The sequence below is a fragment of the Triturus cristatus genome, chromosome 7, assembly GCF_964204655.1.
Source record: "Triturus cristatus chromosome 7, aTriCri1.1, whole genome shotgun sequence".
In the NCBI taxonomy this organism is placed as follows: Eukaryota; Metazoa; Chordata; class Amphibia; order Caudata; family Salamandridae; genus Triturus; species Triturus cristatus.
Window position 1 is genome coordinate 1,292,354,828 of NC_140590.1, and position 22,345 is coordinate 1,292,377,172.

Genomic DNA, 22,345 nt, shown 5'->3' on the forward strand with positions numbered 1-22,345 from the left:
GTGTTCCAAAGGGAGGGTCCCAGGTAGGCAAAGGATCTGCCACCTGTTCTTGCTAGTTTAAACCTTGGTATGCAGAAACAGGCTGCCGTCTGCGACCGGAGGTTTCTCTTAGGCGTATAGAGGGAGGCAAGAGATTGGAGATATTTTGGTGCGGTACCCGCTTTAATCCTGAACATATAGTTCAGGGCTTTGAAGCGGATTCTGCTTTCGATCCTGAGCCAATGAAGATTCTTACGATGGTTCGAAACTCCGGAGTTCTTCGGAATATTACAGAGTAGCCTGACCGCTGCATTTTGCGCTACCTGTAGTCGTCCGATCACAGATTTGTTTGCGCCCAGGTACAGGATGTTGCCGTAGTCAAGCCTAGATGTGATAAGGGCATTGACTACGGTCTTTTGTGTTGACACAGGCAGCATCCAGAGGATCTTCCTCAACCATTTAACTATGGTGAGACATAGGCTGGTTACTTTACTGGCCTGTTTATTCATGGATAGGGAATTGTCCAGAATAAAGCCCAAGTTACGGGCGTGGGCCACCGGGGTAGGAAAAGCACCCATCTGATCAGGCCAATGTACGGAATTCCAGAGATCTTGATCTTTTCCCAGAATCAGTATTTCCGTCTTGTCGGCGTTTAGTTTTAACTGGTTTTTCGTCATCCAGTTCAAGATTTTTAATAGTCCTTCCTTAAGTAACGAAGGGGAGTGAGGACAAGATTCAGAAAGGGAGAAGATGATTTGGGAGTCGTCAGCGTAGTTCATAAGCGTTAGACCTGATTTTTCAACAAGGTCGGCCAGAGGTTTTAGATACATATTAAAAAATAAAGGGCTAAGGATGGACCCCTGGGGAACTCCATGCGATGCAGGTAGGGTGTCTGAGACGGCTTGTGTAGATGCGATCTGGAAAGTTCGATTGGCCAGGAAGGATCTGATCCAATCCAAAGCCTTTCCTCGCACACCATTTGTATATAGCTCTTTAATAAGAGTATCATGGGAGATGGTGTCGAACGCCGCACTTAGGTCCAATAACACGAGCGCGACCGTGTGCCCTTGGTCGAGAAGCTTTCTGATGTGTTCAGTGACACCAAGCAGGGCGGTTTCTGTGGAGAAGCCAGCCCTGAAACCAGATTGCGAAGAGTGGAGTAGAGAATTTTCTTCTGCAAAAGTGGCTAAAGCAGAGTGTACGTGTCTCTCTAGACATTTAGAAAAAGCTGGGAGCAGAGATATTGGTCTATAATTCGCCAGTATTTCTGGGTTTGCGGTTGGCTTTTTCAGAAGTGGTGTCACCATGGCATGCTTCCATAAGGCTGGGACCGTAGCTAGGTCGAGGGATGAGTTTAGGAGATTAGCAATGATCTCCAATGAGTGGTCATCCAATTTTTTAATGATTCTGATAGGGATGGGGTCCCTGGGGGAGCCGGATTTAATAGTTTTAAGGATTCCTTTCAGTTTATCTATTGAAAGAACAGGCCAGGATTCCAGTAAATTTTCAGCCAAAAAAGTGGGTATAGAGTCAGAAAGAGGGGAAGGTTCTGAAACAGAAATTTTTGCCTTAATGTCTGAGATGATGTTATCGATTTTCTCAGTAAAAAAGCATGCTAACGCCTGGCATTGTTGTGTGTTTAATGGTGGTGCAGCAGCTGTGGTGTGTGCGCCAGCCAGTTCCTTGACTTTAGAAAAGAGAGTTTTGGGCATGTTGGTTGCTTCAACAATAGCTTTTGAGACAAAAGCAGCTCTTGCTTTTGTACAGGCAGTGTGATAAAGATTCCTGGCTTCTTGGTAACTCCTTTTAGCATTGGGGTCGTACTTTTTACGCCATTTGCGCTCCAGTGCTTTGCATTTAGATTTTTCAATCTTTAGGCTATCATTAAACCATGGAGCCCATGGAGGTTGCGTTTAACTGTATGTAAAGATTCTCATTCCAGTTACAATTGCTATTGTGTACACAGATTTTAAAGTGGAATTAAACATTTAGATGCATTCAAATGTGCTATTCAAATTGTAAGACCATTCCATGCTTCAAGTCCATTGGCATGTGGTATGTATGTCCAAATTGCCACACATCAATGGTGCCCAAAATTAAACTTTCACTAAATTCATCATTGACGGTCTTCAGGCTTCATAAGACATCCATTATATACGTAAATTATCACACTCTTGTTATTGTTCTTGTGCAACTCATTTTGATCACTCAGTAGTTCTGGTGTGCTACAGCTTGCTTCCATAGCGTTATGTCCATTTCCATAGTGCTTGGAACTATTGGAATGTAGATTGTAATCCTCGTGAAAGTCATGGGTTTTTTCTATTTCATTTGTTACATTCACCAGTGGTGAGGGGAGCACGGTGTATTCACATACAATACTAGTGTTCAACAACATATCTGATCACAGGTGTGCTTCCTTTTAAATCGTGATTCTTTTCTCAACACAGTATACCCCTGATGAAGGGACACAGCCTCACAAATTTGCATTGGGTGTCACAGTAATCTCTTTTCTAACATGGAATGTGGATCAGCTTGGCTTGTTCAAGGGAACAATAGTACAGCACGACCTTGCATGCATATTGAAAAGTATTTGTTGTCCATCTGTCCTTGCTAATTATGGTTTAAAAAAAATATGATTCACATGTAGGAGCGTTCATTTTCTGTGCAGGTTTAAGTCCTAGTCACCTTTTCATGCTCTACGGCAATCAGTGCACTGACGTGAAGAGCCATATGACAAGCATGGAAAGTGAGCATGGTCACTTATTGGCTGGTTGTTCTCTGTGTCACCACATTCAATCAATATTGAAAGGCATGTCAAGCCATGTACATCCATAGACCAGCTGACTCTGACCTTGCACCCCCACTGCAACCCTGGAATCACGCCCTGTACAACAATTGGTGAATACTACATCCCCAACATGTAGTGAGCACTGTGCCCAGCATGCACTCCTCCTTATGGCAGGGTTCAGATGCTGTTCTCTCAACTTGGCTTCGGCTACTCCAGTCCCAGTGGCAATGGCCACTCCATTTTGCCTTGTGGATAGTGGCAAGGACTGTGACAGTGTTGTGGCTTCTGATCTGTCCACACATGTCTACACGTAGTACAACGGTCACAACACGTTACATCGTGGTCTTTGGAATTTGGATGCAAAAGATAAGTTCAGACTGCAGCAGGAAGTTGTGATTGTACCATAGTTGCCCACATACACAGTTTAGCTTTCATCCTCGCACTTGATACACATCAAATTATATGAACGAAGATACTCACTGGTGGCATTTGGGTCTTCAAAGCTGTCGACCTCCCCCTGTGTATATGGCCGTGGGCCACCTACAAGAAGAGTAACAGAAGTACAAATCGGTATAGAATCACATCATATGTACATGCAAATTTTGACAAACATTTAGCGTGACACATGCATGGAATTAACAGGACGTGTCACTCCTTTTACATTGAGTGCAGCCATATTTTTCCTAAAACACCTGGACACTAAACACTTGATTGCTTCTACATCAATGTTCACTGAGTGTGGAACACACATGTGTGGCATCCCTGTGATTTAGCACGTGCATCAACAGAATCATCACATATGCCCTTATGCAGACACTGTTGCTGACTGCTGTAAGGATTACGGTTTCAAAAACTTGTTTATGCACATGCACATGTGTAAGCATTTATTAGCCACAGACACGGACAACGCTTCTTCGACTCAACATTCCCACAGCATGTAAAGCTCTATCTAGTTCTCTGATCGCACACTGATATGAGCTTGCAGGTGAATGTAGCATTGTGGCCAACACATGACTAGGGTTACATTTGGCTGCCTGCTTCACACTCCGTTCGGGATGCTGATTCACCTGAAGTGCATCCACCCTGACGAATACAGCGTTCAAGGTGTACATCCATGATACATTCAAGCGAACATGTAGTTTGATGCATGTACACACTGCAGATGCACAGTATCGGACCATCAGCCAAAACCATCTTTACCCAGCAACAAGCCAAACTCAATCATTGGACATGCATAAACACAATCCATCGGCTCCAACTTGGATCACTTTGTATGGACTGTACCAGTGGCAAATCTACACGATACACAAATTACACACCCAGCAACACCCAGGGACAGTGATACAGACTACAATGCTCCGTGGTCTTCACCACCAAGTACACGCACACTACGTACACACAAAATTACACCAACTCTAGATCATGACATGCATCGCCATCAAAGTGTCCACCCTTTGAAGACTAGCCATGGAGATCTGTATTATCCGCAAAAAGACTAACAGATGGATCGTTACTCACAGGAATCATTGTAAACGCTACCTTTCCATCACAAATTAGCAGATGCCTCACCAATTAATCATCCCATTTCATGAATAGTCTGCAACAACTGTCTGGTATGTGCACATGCCATTGCACTCAATAGGTACATCAAAATCACAAAGTTAAGCACAAGCCATTGCACGCTCAACAGCAAACAACTAAGTGCACAGATTCAGGTCCGAACAAGGACAACACCCCTGTGGGAACCTCGTCCAAATACCTTCATGCCCCTGAGGTGTGTACACAACCTACATCACATACATCATTGCCCAACATGCAATCGCATACATGTACCACAGACTTGTGACATAGCTCAACTCACATCTTGACTACAGACGTGCCAACAGATTAGCAAAATGCATTGACAAGCTTGTAGACATCACACAGTAGCAACTGGCCACAAGGCACAGCCACAAGGACGGAGCCAACAACAACACATCCACCACACCAAGACCACATACCCCCATGGACTGACCGGTCTGACGTACACCTCCATGTCAACTATACAGCTGCATCCATATGAAACAATTAGCACAACACAGGAAATTACAGAATATTGACATGTAAAAACTATAATGAGCCACAAACCAAAATGCCAACAACACCTTGCACTGCACAAGCTTGGTTCTCAATGGACCACACAGATGGTTATCGTAATGTCGAGATGATTTTGCTACAGTCTCCAACACAGACACACAGCAGCACAGGAAGTCAACACGGTTCACATACAGACCACATCATTAGTGAGACACATGCAGACACCATTTGGTACCGATGAATGACGGGGAGGCTAAGACACCATAAATCCCCTTGATAAGGATCCAAAGCAAGGACACCATCTCAACAATCCACACACATCATAATTTTAAAAGGGCAAATGACTCACCCAATCAATCCTCATCAACTCCAGAAATGCTAAGGTAAGAATCCACTTCACGAGTTACATTGGCAGAACTAGCATTGTGCATGCGGACATCTCCCCCTCACAGGATCACTACAACAAGCTCTGCTCATATTTCCACACAGATGTCATGTGCCTCCAGGATCATTGACATTTTCAGACACAGGTCAATGTAAACATATCTTCATGCAAAACCTGCTACCCCTCCATCTCATCTTTGACAACATTAAGCACCACAGACAACGCATCTACCACGAGACTCATCCTTTGATGATCACAAATGTACCCCTGTCACCAACCTCTCCTACCAATCTGGCACACACGTCACTCCAGCATTCAGCGTTTACAATGAAGCCGGGTGTGTAATAGTGAGCTTATGCACCTTAAGTGGACTAGCCCCTGCTTACGACCCACATTCAATGAGCTGACAACAAACATCCTGCGCAGACCACACCGTGCACCTCTCCTTTTCAAATGTATAGAATACTCTGCAACTGCAGCTGGATTGTGACCCTCACATGTGAGTAGGCTAATAATGATGATGATGCCTGCTTGATTCATCTATTGATGCCTCATGCTTACATACACAACCAGAGTCATGTATATCTTGACATATGCACAGGGTATGGATTGAAATACAAGATAGTGGGAATGATGCAACCCCAGACCTTTGTCTGCACCACACTGTTTAAAATTCCAAGCAATGGAATACAACATGGACATTTTCAATATTCCTTGTTCCAACAGTACTTCACTATATTCTACATCCTGGTGGTGCTGGTTCATGCTTAACATTGACAATGAACTGCAAATCCAGCAAGCGTGTTTTACCATGCCCTTGTGATCATGCAACATTTGCACTCTTTTTTTAACGCTTGCTATGTTGCATGTTGTTAGATGTGGATGTTCACACACAACACCCATAGCCACTGATGCATAGCCAGACTTACAGACTTATTAACTGGGAAACCATCAGGATGGCACTCCACCCTAAGGCTGGCCTACTGTGTCACGAAAAAGGGAATATTTAATCATTTCATTTATCATCGCTCAATGCATGCTGCATTTGACTACACACATTGGAGGAGATAATTATAACAATTGTGACCTTGGGGTGTGTTGGACCAGTCAGCCCTAGGATGGTCTCCCCTTCTATTTTTGATCGTGCCTCATTTTTTCCACCCTCATTTTTATGTTGGACTAGGTCTCCGTGCGCCTTTTCATTGCCAATCGTGTTAAGGTGCAGGTGCTCCCTTCTCCCAAGAAGGCTGCCACAGACCCCTGCTACTGCAGAGTGGTCTTTCATAGTAGCACCCTAGCTGCCAGGAGCTGGCTGGGACCCCACAACAATGTTGCGACACCAGCCCGCCTTTTTGTCCCATAGGTAGAATGGGGAAGCTCCTGGAATGTGCTGGAACCTTCTAGAAGGGAGGTGGGGTTTTACTTTTGACGCCTTGGCTAGAGGTCACCTGACCTAGGGCTACTTAAGTGAGGGAGGGAACTTTTTGTGGTGAGTTGGCCAGTGGGGTACAGCAGAGCTGGAGAATCCACGCAGGAGTGTAGGCAGTAGGACCTAGCCAGGGACTTATGCCTCTGAGAGTGACAGGATTTAGGTGCTGCCTCTTGAGTGAGGGACCCTGTGAAACCCACTGATCTTGTCCAGCAGTAGGAGGACCCAGAGAACCTCTGCCCAGCCTGACTAGGAAGGACCTAGTCGTTCGCTCCATCCCTACCCCCCTGTAACAGAACCCCCTTAAGGGCGCCAGATCCATCTGCGCCAACAAGACTTCATCTAACACCTGACAACAGAAACTGAATGCTGAGACTGCGTGTCCAGACTGAACTCTAAACTTCTATACCAAGCGCTGAGACTGCGTGTCCAGACTGACCCCCAAAACCCTATGCAAAGCAGATTGAAGAACCACCGGGGATCGACCAGGTACTAGCGCTGTGACCCCCTGCGCTCCCTGACCTGGGACCCCCAGCAGCGTGCTCCGCTGAGCGCGGAGCTCCCCTCCTTAATTTGAGCCCCCCCCTGTGGCGTGGAAGCAAGCGCGCTCACCGCGGCGGCCCAGAGGCCGGAAGAAGTGCCCTTCAGTGTCACGAGGCCCGTGGAGAAGCCCGGGGCCCCGTCGCAGCTGTGCAAGAGGGTGCGCAAGGCCGAGGACGAGTTCCCCCATCGCCGATGGAGCGGACGTCATCCGACGTCGAGAGCAAAGTAAGCCCGGAGGCTGGGATTGACCCCGGTGCGCCCCCTGCTGGTTGGGAGCCGCACCGCACCCTGAGCCCGGGTTCCCTCTCCGTGGGAGTCCCCCTGGTCACCACGACAGACCCCGCCGAGGGATCCTTTCCTTGTGCCCCCCGTGACTGTACTGAAGCATGGTGCCCTACGAACTGCACCGGAGCCCGAGAGACTCGCTCCGCAAGTCCCGTGCGCTCCCTGCTACAAGCTCCGTGTGGAGAGATTCACTGTTACTGATTACGAGTAGCGCTATGCTCTTCATGTTCCGTTCTGAAGTGCTGAAGGTCATTGCTTACGAGTAGCGCTCCGTTATTCAGGCCCCGTACTGAAGTATTGAATGTCATTGCTTACGAGTAGCACTCTGTTATTCATGTTCCGTTCTGAAGTATTCCTGGCTAATGATTACGAGTAGTGCTCTGTTTAAAATGCTCCGTTCTGACGAATGCATGGCTATTGATTACGAGCAGCGCTCTGTGTAAAATGCTCCGTTCCGAAGTGTTCCCTGTTAGCAACTACGAGCAGCGCTCTGGTCTAGATGTCCCGTTCTGAAGTAGTCATTGCCAGTTGATCACGAGTAGCGCTCTGTGGAAAAAGGCGCTGTTCTGAGGTATTCACCGCTTAGCGCGTAAAGTGCGGGAATCGCCACTGAGGCGCTACAGGTAACCGAAGTAGCGGTGGGCCCACAAGGTCTGCCCTGGGTCCCTGCACGTCCCGGGAGTGGCGCTACGGTCCCCAAACCCTACCCTGAGAAGTAAGATACACTAGGGTGGCCTAGAGCCTTTAGAAACATACTGGTGAATAACGTGCTGGTGAATATGGTGCGGGTGAATCCACTGCTAATCCAAGTGAAGCTTGCATTGATATCTTATGAACTGCATTTACATCTCATGAATTGCATTTATATCTTATGAATTGCATTTACATCTCATGAATTGAATTTATATCGCATGAACTGCATTTATATCGCACTACTTGGATAAACTTGATTTGCATAAACCTGTACAGTGTGGCGTCCCTTATTGTGTGTTCCCCGTTCCATGAGAGGTGCGTGTTGTATGGTTGCTTTACACACAGGCCTTTGGGTGCCCAGCCGCTCGTGTCACGTTACCGCCCTTAGGGACTGGAGACCCCGGTTTCCTACAGGGTGCATGAAGGTGTCCCTTCCTGAACAGACACTACTGCCCCATGACGCAGGCAGCCATGTACATGTTAGCAAGTTTGCCTGCACCTGCACATGGTGGCAGTTTGTGTACCAGCACAGGGCTTGGCACCGTGATTACACATGTGTAAGAGATTTTTGAGGTGTGAAACTTGGAGGGAATTCTGCTTTGCATAGTCAAATGTCTTGCAGCACCGCGCAGACTTTGTATCCAAATCATCCTCCCCCTTGTTTACAGCATGACAATAAAAAATCTATTTTTTGAACTGGTGCATGTGTGTGTGTGTGTGTGTGAGAATAGAGACAATTTCTATGTCAACATCATATATATTGGGGCAGATTAATGTTTCCTGGCGCATCCCTGCAAATCAGCAAGGAGGCGCCAGGAAAGATGGGTCACACAAGTTTACCCTTGCGCCACCCATGATGCGCAGCATTTGCAATGCGGCGCATCATGGCGCAGGAATAAACAGATGCGTGACGCATTCGATGGCGTAAGGTTGGCGCAGTGCTTAAGTTGTGTCGCAAGCGCGACGCAACTCCAGCACTGTTCCAACCTGCCCATCCCTAACATGGTGTGTCAAGCCTTACGCCTGCTTCAAGCAGGCACAGGGTTTTGACGAATCATTGTCGGAAAAGTGACTCAGTCAAATATTATAGATTTGACGGAGTCACTTTTCCGAGGCTTTTTCCACCGTTACGCCCACCCTGCATACATTAAACCTGACGCAGGTTTAATGTAGCGCAGAGCTTTACAGCGTGACACATCTCCATTGATGCATCACAATGTATAAGGGGGCAAACTGGTGCAGGGTTTACACCACCGCTGCGTCACAAAAGTGACGCAACGGCGGCATCAAAGGGGCACAAGTCCCTCATAAATCTGCCCCATGGTTTCCAACATATGTGTCTGTGGCCACAGCACAGTCATTTGTACTGCATGCACTCATATGTAAATCCAAACAGACCATTGCAACGGCAATTGATTGGTCATACGATTTGTGCAGAGGGAGATATGGCATAGATTTGCACCTCTGAAGAGAACAATATGAGTAACAAGAAACATACTTACCAACTGGACCACCAACCTCCAGTCCAAGATGATCAAGCAGGTCAGCCTCCCTGCTGATCACGTCCTGCCAGCGGTGCTTGATCTGGTGGGGTGTCCGCTGGATTTCGAATAGACGCCCCAGATGTTGCTGCACCGAGGTCCACCGCCGCTTGCGCTCTGCCGTATCGACCTTGCATGCATATTGAAAAGTATCTGTTGTCTATCTGTCCTTGCTAATTATTGTTTAAAAAAATATGATTTACATGTAGGAGCGTTCATTTTCTGTGCAGGTTTAAGTCCTAGTCACCTTTCATGCTCTAGGACAATCAGTGCACTGACGTGAAGAGCAATATGACAAGCATGGACACAGAGAACAACCAGCCAATAAGTGGCCATGCTCAGTGTCACCACATTGAATCAATATTGAAAGGCATGTCAAGCCATGTACATCCATAGACCAGCTGACTCTGACCTTGCACCCCCACTGCAACCCTGGAATCACGCCCTGTACAACAATTGGTGAATACTACATCCCCAACATGTAGTGAGCACTGTGCCCAGCATGCGCTCCTCTCCTTATGGCAGGGTTCAGATGCTGTTCTCTCAACTTGGCTTCGGCTACTCCAGTCCCAGTGGCAATGGCCACTCCATTTTGCCTTGTGGATAGTGGCAAGGACTGTGACAGTGTTGTGGCTTCTGATCTGTCCACACGTCTACACGTAGTACAACGGTCACAACATGTTACATTATGGTCTTTGGAATTTGGATGCAAAAGATAAGTTCAGACTGCAGCAGGAAGTTGTGATTGTACCATAGTTGCCCACATACACAGTTTAGCTTCCATCCTCGCACTTGATACACAAATTATATGAACAAAGATACTCACTGGTGGCATTTGGGTCTTCAAAGCCGTCGACCTCCCCCTGTGTATATGGCCGTGGGCCACCTACAAGAAGAGTAACAGAAGTACAAATCGGTATAGAATCGCATCATATGTACTTGCAAATTTAGACAGAAACATTATTTAGCGTGACACATGCATGGAATTAACAGGACGGGTCACTTTTTTTACATTGAGTGCAGCCATATTTTTCCTAACACACCTGGACACTGTAAACACTTGATTGCTTCTACATAAATGTTCACTGAGTGTGGAACACACGTGTGGCATCCCTGTGATTTAGCACGTGCAGCAACAGAATCATCACATATGCCCTTATGCAGACACTGTTGCTGACTGCTGTAAGGATTGCTGTTTCAAAAACTTGTTTATGCACATGCACATGTGTAAGCATTTATTAGCCACAGACACTGACAACGCTTCTTCGACTCTCAACATTCCCACAGCATGTAAAGCTCTATCTTGTTCTCCGATTGCACACTGATATGAGCTTGCAGGTGAATGTAGCATTGTGGCTCACACATGACTAGGGTTACATTTGGCTGCCTGCTTCACACTCCGTCTGGGTGAATCAGCATCCCGAACGAATACAGCGTTCAAGGTGTACATCCATGATACATTCAAGCGAACATGTAGTTTGATGCATGTACACACTGCAGATGCACAGTATCGGACCATCAGCCAAAACCATCTTTACCCAGCAACAAGCCAAACTCAATCATTGGACATGCATAAACACAATCCATCGGCTCCAACTTGGATCACTTTGTATGGACTGTACCAGTGGCAAATCTATACGATACACAAATTACACACCCAGCAACACCCAGGGACAGTGATACAGACTACAATGCTCCGTGGCGTTCACCACCAAGTACACGCACACACAAAAATACACCAACTCTGGATCATGACATGCATCGCCATCAAAGTGTCCACCCTTTGAAGACTAGCCATGGAGATCTGTATTATCCACAAAAAGACTAGCAACAGATGGATCGTTACTCACAGGAATCATTGTAAACGCTACCTTTCCATCACAAATTAGCAGGTGCCTCACCAATTAATCATCCCATTTCATGAATAGTCTGCAACAACTGTCTGGTATGTGCACATGCCATTGCACTCAATAGGTACATCAAAATCACAAAGTTAAGCACAAGCCATTGCACGCTCAACAGCAAACAACTAAGTGCACAGATCCAGGTCCGAACAAGGACAACACCCCTGTGGGAACCTCGTCCAAATACCTTCATGCCCTGGAGGTGTGTACACAACCTACATCACATACATCATTGCCCAACATGCAATCGCATACATGTACCACAGACTTGTGACATAGCTCAACTCACATCTTGACTACAGACGTGCCAACAGATTAGCAAAATGCATTGACAAGCTTGTAGACATCACACAGTAGCAACTGGCCACAAGGCACAGCCACAAGGACGGTGCCAACAACAACACATCCACCACACTAAGACCACATACCCCCATGGACTGACCGGTCTGACGTACACCTCCATGTCAACTATACAGCTGCATCCATATGAAACAATTAGCACAACACACAGGAAATTACAGAATATTGACATGTAAAAACTATAATGAGCCACAAACCAAAATGCCAACAACACCTTGCACTACACAAGCTTGGTTCTCAATGGACCACAGATGGTTATCGTAATGTCTAGATGATTTTGCTACAGTCTCCAACACAGACACACAGCAGCACAGGAAGTCAACACGGTTCGCATACAGACCACATCATTAGTGAGACACATGCAGACACCATTTGGCAACGATGAATGACGGGGAGGTTAAGACACCATAAATCCCCTTGATAAGGATCCAAAGCAAGGACACCATCTCAACAATCCACACACACATCATAAATTTTAAAAGGGCAAATGACTCACCCAATCAATCCTCATCAACTCCAGAAATGCTAAGGTAAGAATCCACTTCACGAGTTACATTGGCAGAACTAGCATTGTGCATGCAGACATCTCCCCCTCACAGGATCACTACAACAAGCTCTGCTCATATTTCCACACAGATGTCATGTGCCTCCAGGATCATTGACATTTTCAGACACAGGTCAATGTAAACATATCTTCATGCAAAACCTGCTACCCCTCCATCTCATCTTTGACAACATTAAGCACCACAGACAACGCATCTACCATGAGACTCATCCTTTGATGATCACAAATGTACCCCTGTCACCAACCTCTCCTACCAATCTGGCACACACGTCACTCCAGCATTCAGCGTTTACAATGAAGCCGGGTGTGTAATAGTGAGCTTATGCACCTTAAGTGGACTAGCGCCTGCTTACGACCCACATTCAATGAGCTGACAACAAACATCCTGCGCAGACCACACCGTGCACCTCTCCTTTTCAAATGTATAGAATAAACTCTGCAACTGCAGCTGGATTGTGACCCTCACATGTGAGTAGGCTAATAATGATGATGATGCCTGCTTGATTCATCTATTGATGCCTCATGCTTACATACACAACCAGAGTCATGTATATCTTGACATATGCACAGGGTATGGACTGAAATACAAGATAGTGCAGGAATGATGGAACCCCAGACCTTTGTCTGCACCACACTGTTTAAAATTCCAAGCAATGGAATACAACATGGACATTTTCAATATTCCTTGTTCCAACAGTACTTCACTATATTCTACATCCTGGTGGTGCTGGTTCATGCTTAACATGGACAATGAACTGCAAATCCAGCAAGCGTGTTTTACCATGCCCTTGTGATCATGCAACATTTGCACTCTTTTTTTAACGCTTGCTATGTTGCATGTTGTTAGATGTGGATGTTCACACACAACACCCATAGCCACTGATGCATAGCCAGACTTACAGACTTATTAACTGGGAAACCATCAGGATGGCACTCCACCCTAAGGCTGGCCTACTGTGTCACGAAAAAGGGAATATTTAATCATTTCATTTATCATCGCTCAATGCATGCTGCATTTGACTACACACATTGGAGGAGATAATCATAACAATTGTGACCTTGGGGTGTGTTGGACCAGTCAGCCCTAGGGTGGCCTCCCCTTCTATTTTTGATCGTGCCTCATTTTTATGTTGGACTAGGTCTCCGTGCGCCTTTTCATTGCCAATCAGTGTTAAGGTGCAGGTGCTCCCTTCTCCCAAGAAGGCTGCCACAGACCCCTGCTACTGCAGAGTGGTCTTTCATAGTAGCACCCTAGCTGCCAGGAGCTGGCTGGGACCCCACAACAATGTTGCGACACCAGCCCGCCTTTTTGTCCCATAGGTAGAATGGGGAAGCTCCTGGAATGTGCTGGAACCTTCTAGAAGGGAGGTGGGGTTTTACTTTTGACGCCTTGGCTAGAGGTCACCTGACCTAGGGCTACTTAAGTGAGGGAGGGAACTTTTTGTGGTGAGTTGGCCAGTGGGGTACAGCAGAGCTGGAGAATCCACGCAGGATTGTAGGCGGTAGGGCCTAGCCAGGGACTTATGCCTCTGAGAGTGACAGGATTTAGGTGCTGCCTCTTAAGTGAGTGAGGGACCCTGTGAAACCCACTGATCTTGCCCAGCAGTAGGAGGACCCAGAGAACCTCTGCCCAGCCTGACTAGGAAGGACCTAGTCGTTAACTCCATCCCTACCCCCCTGTAACAGAACCCCCTTAAGGGCGCCAGAGCCATCTGCGCCAATAAGACTTCATCTAACACCTGATAACAGAAACTGAATGCTGAGACTGCGTGTCCAGACTGACCCCCGAAACCCTATGCAAAGCAGATTGAAGAACCACCGGGGATCGACCAGGTACTAGCGCTGTGACCCCTGCGCTCCCTGACCTGGCCTGGGACCCCCAGCAGCGTGCTCCGCTGAGCGCGGAGCTCCCCTCCTTAATTTGAGGCCCCCCCTGTGGCGTGGAAGCAAGCGCGCTCATCGCGGCGTCCCGGAGGCCGGAAGAAGTGCCCTTCAGTGTCACAAGGCCCGTGGAGAAGCCCGGGGCCCCGTCGCAGCTGTGGAAGAAGGTGCGCGAGGACGAGTTCCCCCATCGCCGATGGAGCGGACGCCATCCGACGTCGAGAGCAAGGTAAGCCCGGAGGCTGGGATTGACCCCGGTGCGCCCCCTGCTGGTTGGGAGCCGCACCGCACCCTGAGCCCGGGTTCCCTCTCCGTGGGAGTCCCCCTGGTCACCACGACAGAGACCCCGCCGAGGGATCCTTTCCTTGTGCCCCCCGTGACTGTACTGAAGCGTGGTGCCCTACAAACTGCACCGGAGCCCGAGAGACTCGCTCTGCAAGTCCCGTGCGCTCCCTGCTACAAGCTCCGTGTGGAGAGATTCACTGTTACTGATTAAGAGTAGCGCTATGCTCTTCATGTTCCGTTCTGAAGTGCTGAATGTCATTGCTTACGAGTAGCGCTCTGTTATTCAGGCCCCGTACTGAAGTATTGAATGTCATTGCTTACGAGTAGCACTCTGTTATTCATGTTCCGTTCTGAAGTATTCCTTGCTAATGATTACGAATAGCGCTATGTTTGAAATGCTCCGTTCTGAAGTATTCCTTGCTAATGATTACGAGTAGTGCTCTGTTTAAAATGCTCCGTTCTGACGAATGCATGGCTATTGATTACGAGCAGCGCTCTGTGTAAAATGCTCCGTTCCGAAGTGTTCCCTGTTAGCAACTACGAGCAGCGCTCTGGTCTAGATGCCCCGTTCTGAAATAGTCATTGCCAGTTGATCACGAGTAGCGCTCTGTGGAAAAAGGTGCTGTTCTGAGGTATTCACCGCTTAGCGCGTAAAGCGCGGGAATCGCCACTGAGGCGCTACAGGTAACCGAAGTAGCGGTGGGCCCACGAGGTCTGCCCTGGGTCCCTGCACGTCCCGGGAGTGGCGCTACGGTCCCCAAACCCAACCCTGAGAAGTAAGAAACACTAGGGTGGCCTAGAGCCTTTAGAAACATACTGGTGAATAACGTGCTGGTGAATAGGGTGCAGGTGAATCCACTGCTAATCTAAGTGAAGCTTGCATTGATATCTTATGAACTACATTTACATCTCATGAATTGCATTTATATCGCATTAACTGCATTTATCTTGAACTACTTGGATAAACTTGAATTATTTGCATAAACCTTTACAGTGTGGCGTCCCTTATTGTGTGTGTTCCCCGTTCCATGAGAGGTGCGTGTTGTATGGTTGCTTTACACACAGGCCTTTGGGTGCCCAGCCGCTCGTGTCACGTTACCGCCCTTAGGGACTGGAGACCCCGGTTTCCTACAGGGTGCATGAAGGTGTCCCTTGCTGAACAGACACTACTGCCCCATGACGCAGGCAGCCATGTACATGTTAGCAAGTTTGCCTGCACTTGCACATGGTGGCAGTTTGTGTACCAGCACAGGGCTTGGCACCGTGATTACACATGATGTGCAAGATGTTTGAGGTGTGCAACTTGGAGGGAATTCTGCTTTGCATAGTCCAATGTCTTGCAGCACCGCGCAGACATTGTATCCAAATCATCCTCCCCGTTTACAGCATGACAATAAAAAAATCAATTTTTTGAACTGGTGCATGTGTGTGAATAGATACAATTTCTATGTCAACATCATATATATTGGGGCAGATTAATGTTTCCTGGCGCATCCCTGCAAATCAGCAAGGAGGCGCCAGGAAAGATGGGTCACACAAATTTACCCTTGCGCCACCCGTGATGCGCAGCATTTGCAATGCGGCGCATCATGGCGCAGGAATAAACAGATGCGTGACGCATTTGATGGCGTAAGGTTGGCGCAGTGCTTAAGTTGTGTCGCAAACGCAACTCCAGCACTGTTCCAACCTGCCCATCCCTAACATGGTGTGTCAAGCCTTACGCATGCTTCAAGCAGGCGCAGGGTTTTGACGCATCATTGTCGGAAAAGTGACTCAGTCAAATATTATAGATTTGACTGAGTCACTTTTCCGAGAGGGCCGCTTGACCACGAGTCTCCATCGCAAACCCACTGAGCAGAACACCTTATTGAACTACAGCAGCCATCACCCTCGTGCACTCAAAGATTCACTCCCTTTCTCCCAGTTCCTGCGCTTAAGGCGGAATTGCTATTTTAAGCAAGACTATTTCAGTGAGGCCAAGACACTAAGCCATAAGCTTAGAGCCAGAGGTTATCCACGGAAATTAGTGCGCCATTCCCTCAAACGCGCCTGGTATTGCCCTAGGGAAACCCTCCTAGAACCTAAACCTAAGAAAATGCAGGAACGCTTAATTTGTGTCACCACTTTTTCACCAGCATCACATGCAATCAAAAAGAGTATAGTCAAGCACTGGCCTGTGTTAAATGCCGGCCAACTAAACCTTGAGCGTCCACTGTTCGCCTTGAAACGGGCAAAAAACATTAAAGATCTAGTCCGGGCAGCCCTGCCAAACCCCCCCCCCCAAAAAAACAACTATCAACGATGCATGGGGGTTACCGACTCTTACAGGTCATGTGAAATGTGGTAGCTGCATATGTTGTGATTACACTGTTGAAGGTAAAACCTTTGAGCACGGAGCAATCAAATATGAGAGAAAATATTTTTCTAACTGTAATTCAACAAATGTTGTGTATGCAATTTTCTGTCCCTGCAAAATGATTTACGTAGGCCAGACAAGCCAGAAAATCAAGCTTAGGATCGGACAGCATCGCAGCAGAATCCGGTGTAAAACGGCTAATGCACCCCTAGTGGAGCACTTTACGGACAATGGACATACTGAGAATGATCTCAAATGGACAATTATCACAGTGATCAAACCACCCCCAAGAGGGGCAGACATTTCTCAAATACTCAACAAGGAAGAGCTCCACTGGATTCTGAGAACCAATAGCATCCACAGTGGCCTCAATCGCCTTGAAGACTGGACCTCCCTTTTATAAAGGTCCCCGTTTTTCTAAAAAGATGTCTCTTTCAACATGTATTCAAGTCACAAACACTGCCACTCTGTATACACGTGCTCGTGTAATCACACTATGAGTCACTTACTCTGCACCTTTCCTGGGCAACCCACACCATCTTAAAATGGCCGCCTCCTTTTCATCATTTTAGTCCTTCGTCACTTTCTGCCGATTGTGTGCCTTCCCACACCACCTTAAAATGTCCGCCTCCTTTCTATCATTTTAGTCCTTCGCTTTCGGCAGATAGTGTGCTGTAACCAGTCCTTCCTCACTTTCTGCCGATAGTATGCCTTAACTAGCTCTGCCTCGGCACACCGGCATTCTCCATTGAAACTCCGAAGCAGATGCGGCGATACTGCCCACGCTCACTGAAGTAAGTAGCACGGCTAGATCCCTTGGACACCACCTCTTTAACATGGCGGGTTCACGCCTAACCCATTCTTACCCCCTCTCTGCTTCCAGGTAATGCGATCGTGCATTCTCCAACAGCTGGCACACAGCACCCAACAGGACTTTCTGCCATAAAGCAAACAGAATTGGTAATTAAATTATTCTGTTTTACACTCAATTTCCGTGTCAACTCCACCCCTTCTTAAACTTAGACACCTTCACCTCTGCCTTTTGTTCATTTAGATCCCGCTGGTGTCAGCAACCCCCAAAGTCCAGATGTTGAGCGCTCCTGCGCCTATAATGAACAGTCGACTCTTAACCACCTTAGGTAAAGTCCCCACTGCCTTCTGGGTTCACCCATAAAAATATTTTTCACCTTCGCACCGCGCCGTTTTTCTGTTCCTCCTGAATCATTGGAAACACCTTGCTCATGATCAGGCACTGTGCCGGTTCGTCGTCCTTTAATATACAGACTGGTTTTTATCACACTCACTTGTCTCTTCTCCGTTGAATCACTGCAATAATTCACCATTTCATGACGAAGCTGTACTAGGCACCATAAATCAGCATCAATTCATCCAACTCCTTTTTAACGTCGTCACTGCGACACGAATTTCAATCCTCACTCAGCATAAACTAGAGAAATGTCACCACCTCTGCATGAAATTCAATCCACATTGTGACTTAAGTGCTTGGAGTTGCGTGAACAAACGTTATGTTGAAAACATGCCTAGTATTGTGTCAAATGTGGTTAAAATTCTTCCTTTCCAATTTTTATCCCCCTTTTTCTCCCCTTGCTCCTTTTTCGTATGTAAAGAATTGTAAAAAAGGTGTGATATATTATCAAGACAGCAGTGCATTATTTGTTTGTCCTAAAGATGATGCCCTATATTTAATGTGGCATCGAAACGTCGTCGACACACAAACACCCTATGCACTAGACTCAAGCTATAACACATTGTGCAATGGTGTTAAATGATTAATTTGTGTCTGTCTATACTGAGAACAACTGTACAGACCCATTTTGGCTTGCCTTTTGGCCAATTCTGTGGTCATTGTTCTGTCTTGTGTTCTGTTGGTCACGGCTGTGCCCACTTGTCATTTGAATGTTTTATTTGATACTACTTTTGAAAAATACTATGAAAATAAATTCTTGTCCGGCTGGACAAAAGACATACATTCTATTCTAAGTGTATGGTTATCTATCACACTGTATTTCTCCTGAATAGGGACCACTGTTCTCTGTAACATGAAATTGCCCAAGGTCCCTGTCTTAATTCCTTTGGGTTCCCTTGTTCTGTAAAATAGTAATTCACAGTGCGTCGCGCATTGAGATGCTACCGGTTTGTGTGATTTTGCGAGACTTTCGTGTAGATGCGATACTTTACGGGTAAATGCGTCACTTTTCATTGTGTTATTGATGCAGAATGTAAAAATATCCACGCTTTGCTACTTGCGACACTTTACATTGAGATGCAACACTCTTCTATAGTGTGAGTGACTCAATCATGATTTGTCACTGTATAGATGTGTATGTGTGAGGGCAGAACTACCAGGAAGTGTAGCAGCGTTTGCATTTTGCACTCCTGAATGCGCAGGTATGCCACGTATTCACAGTAATATGTTGCATCTCCATGCTTCACCCTGCACTGGTGCAACAACTTCAGGCATGCAGTGGCCCAGGACCCTTGGACCCTGGTGCATGGATGCGTACGTCACCAGATATTATCTGTGTGCATGAAGGGTCACCTTCCTGACCATGAACAATCAATACAGGCATTATCCCCTTGAAATGAGTGCTGTGGACTGCAGCACGGATATGGAGCGGGATAAGGCACGGCGTACATACGAAGTGGCAAATGTACAATCCCATTACACCATATTTTGCGCACCGTTACATCACTTTTGTGATGCAGTGGCGGGGCAAAGACAGTGCCATGCTTTTGGCTATTTACAACGTGACACATCTAGTGAGATGTGTCACGTTGTTGAGCCCTGCGCAAGATGTGGGTGTTCCTGGCGGGGGGTGGGGGGGGGGGGGGGGTGGCCTTCCAGTGCAGGAACGCCTCAGACAAGTGGCTGGGTGACATGTACAAGATTCCACTCAGTCACTTTGATGTCCATGCAGCGTCAAAAGCCTGCGCCTTCTTGAAGCATGTACAAGTATTGATGCAGCATGTTTGCGATAGGGCCAAGATCAGACTTGCTGGACCTACGTTTCACTTGCAACGCAACTCCAGCAATGCACCGCATTTCCACAGGGGGATGCGACACGCATCTGCACATCCGTGCGTAACGGTGCACCACATTGGAAATGCGGCGCATCTGTGTTGGCGCACGGGTGGGCAGATGGATCGATACTTCTGGTGCATCCCTGTTGATTGACAGATGCACAGGAAGTCCGTAATCTTGCACGGAATGTCTCCTTTTTTGCAAATCATTACGCCACCTCTAGGGTGGTTTAGTATTCAGATGCATCTCCAGGCTTTCACTCATTTGGTCAATCTGGATATGTATCTTGTTCCATGTGTGTTGTGTGTGAACTACCACAGCAACGTACATGGCACTCAAATTCTCCGCTAAGTGCTGCGTGTAAAGTGAATGTATTTAGAAGGAGATGTGAAGTCACACAGGGTGGGTTTTCCACTCCCTGTACATATGGATGGTCCCCATGCACCACCAGTCCGTCAGACAAAGTGATGTTCTGGTGGCACAGGGGGCTGGTCATTCTACCCCATGTTGTTCAAGGGATGTTTAACGTATGGTACATGTGTGTAACCTGTGTCAACATGTTGACTTGTGTGGCTTCTTCTCACCAACGTTTCCATCTGTAAAATGATGTGTGTATATTCGGAGTGAATTACGATTGATCTGTGAGTGGTACTTCCAACTTGCACAGCAGCTGACTAACATTACATCACACATTGTTGGCAGTGCCTGCATGTCATTGCTTGAGCTGTGACTCTGCGCAGACATGTATGTATTTTTCTAATCCACGGCGGAAATGCTGCATCACTTTTCACATGCCCATATGTGAGACATCAGCATCCCAAGGAGCTTTTGCACAAGTTTTTACATGCGTGATATTTGTGGCCACTTTCAGCAGCTATGCTTGTCAGGGCCACCAAACACACATAGCTAACTCAGGGTGCAAGTGTGCACGATTCACTGCATGTCATCTATTCATGCAAAATAAGGTTGCACACAACTATGAAACATGTTTGATAGGATGTTGCATTCCTGTGCTACGCCAGTGCCACAGCTTGTCACAACCAAGGTCCTTGCACTGCCATGCAGCAGCAGTTTCATGTACATCTGCACATGTATCTATCATTTTAACTTGAACGTTAATGGACACAAAGTTGAGGATGCGACTTGAAATTGTGTAATGTTCTTTATTGTACATTATTACTGACTTCAATTTTCAACATCATGTGAAAAATTGTGTCACTATGTGTGTGCGTCGTCGGATCCCTGCTGCTGTGTGGTGGATGTCTTGGACTTGGGGTTGCACATGTTCATCGTCCACCTGTCCAGGCTGCTGTTCCTCCTCCTCCCAGGGCACATTAGTTTGGACACAGATGTGTAGTATTGCACATGTCAGAATTATTTTGCAAACAGTTTCTGGGGAATAAAGTAGCCTTCCGCCGGATACATCAAGGCAACGGAACCTTGACTTCAGAATTCCGAAGCTCCGTTCGATGTTCCTTGTCCGGCAATGGGCATGGTTGTATGCCTTCTGTTAGTCAGTGCTTGGATTGCCAAATGGTGTCATAACCCACATCTGGACTCCATATCCTTGATCAGCTGTAATTGGAAGGTAATAGATACGTGTTACTTTAGGCTGACATCAGTATACATGGCATGTGTCCCATGTCTACCTGCGCAAACTTTGAAACTACTCAAGTCCATGTTTATGGTGTTCCTGTGTGTGGTGGGTAGACAGTGTGTGGCCTTGACTGCTCTGATGTGTGCACGCTAAGCGGGGGGATGGGCAGTTGCTTTTTGCAACTCATCTAGCAGACCAATTTACAGGGCTCATGCAGAACATGGGTGATTGTTTGCCGGACACTGTGAAACAGGGGCAGAGGGCCCTGCCCTTCAAGTACTCTCTCAAATTGTACTGTACCTTCATATTCCAACAGGCAGCCTCCCAGGGGAACTCAAAACAGCATGGCGTGGTTGGATGGGGGGCTTGACAGGGCCAAACCTTGATGTCCCATATGCACGTGACATCGCATTATCCATGTGTGAGGTATCAGTTCACTGTGGGACCAGGGGCGACTGTGTTTGGCAGACAAAGGGTATGACTGAAATTGTGGATTGGTATGAGGATGGCGTGCTCCTTCCCTTTGCTGACCTACCTGAGCAATGTGGCCCCTGAACAGGTCAGTTTATCAGATGGTGCACCAATACATGCTTACGGTGTGTAATTGCTATGTGCACTTGTATACACATTGTTGC

General features: G+C 47.0%; 1 protein-coding gene across 1 annotated transcript in view; it reads right to left on the reverse strand.

Annotated features, from left to right (window-relative positions):
* LOC146811922 (uncharacterized) overlaps positions 1-22,345 on the reverse strand; it is a 232,925-nt gene that overhangs the window by 5,748 nt on the left and 204,832 nt on the right. The window contains exons 6-8 of the mRNA XM_085614542.1: positions 10,546-10,605; positions 9,681-9,849; positions 3,248-3,307 (exon numbers count right to left, since the gene is read on the reverse strand). Of these exons, the coding sequence (XP_085470668.1) occupies positions 3,248-3,307; positions 9,681-9,849; positions 10,546-10,554 (238 nt within the window). The 5' untranslated portion in view covers positions 10,555-10,605. The remainder of the gene's footprint in view (positions 1-3,247; positions 3,308-9,680; positions 9,850-10,545; positions 10,606-22,345) is intronic.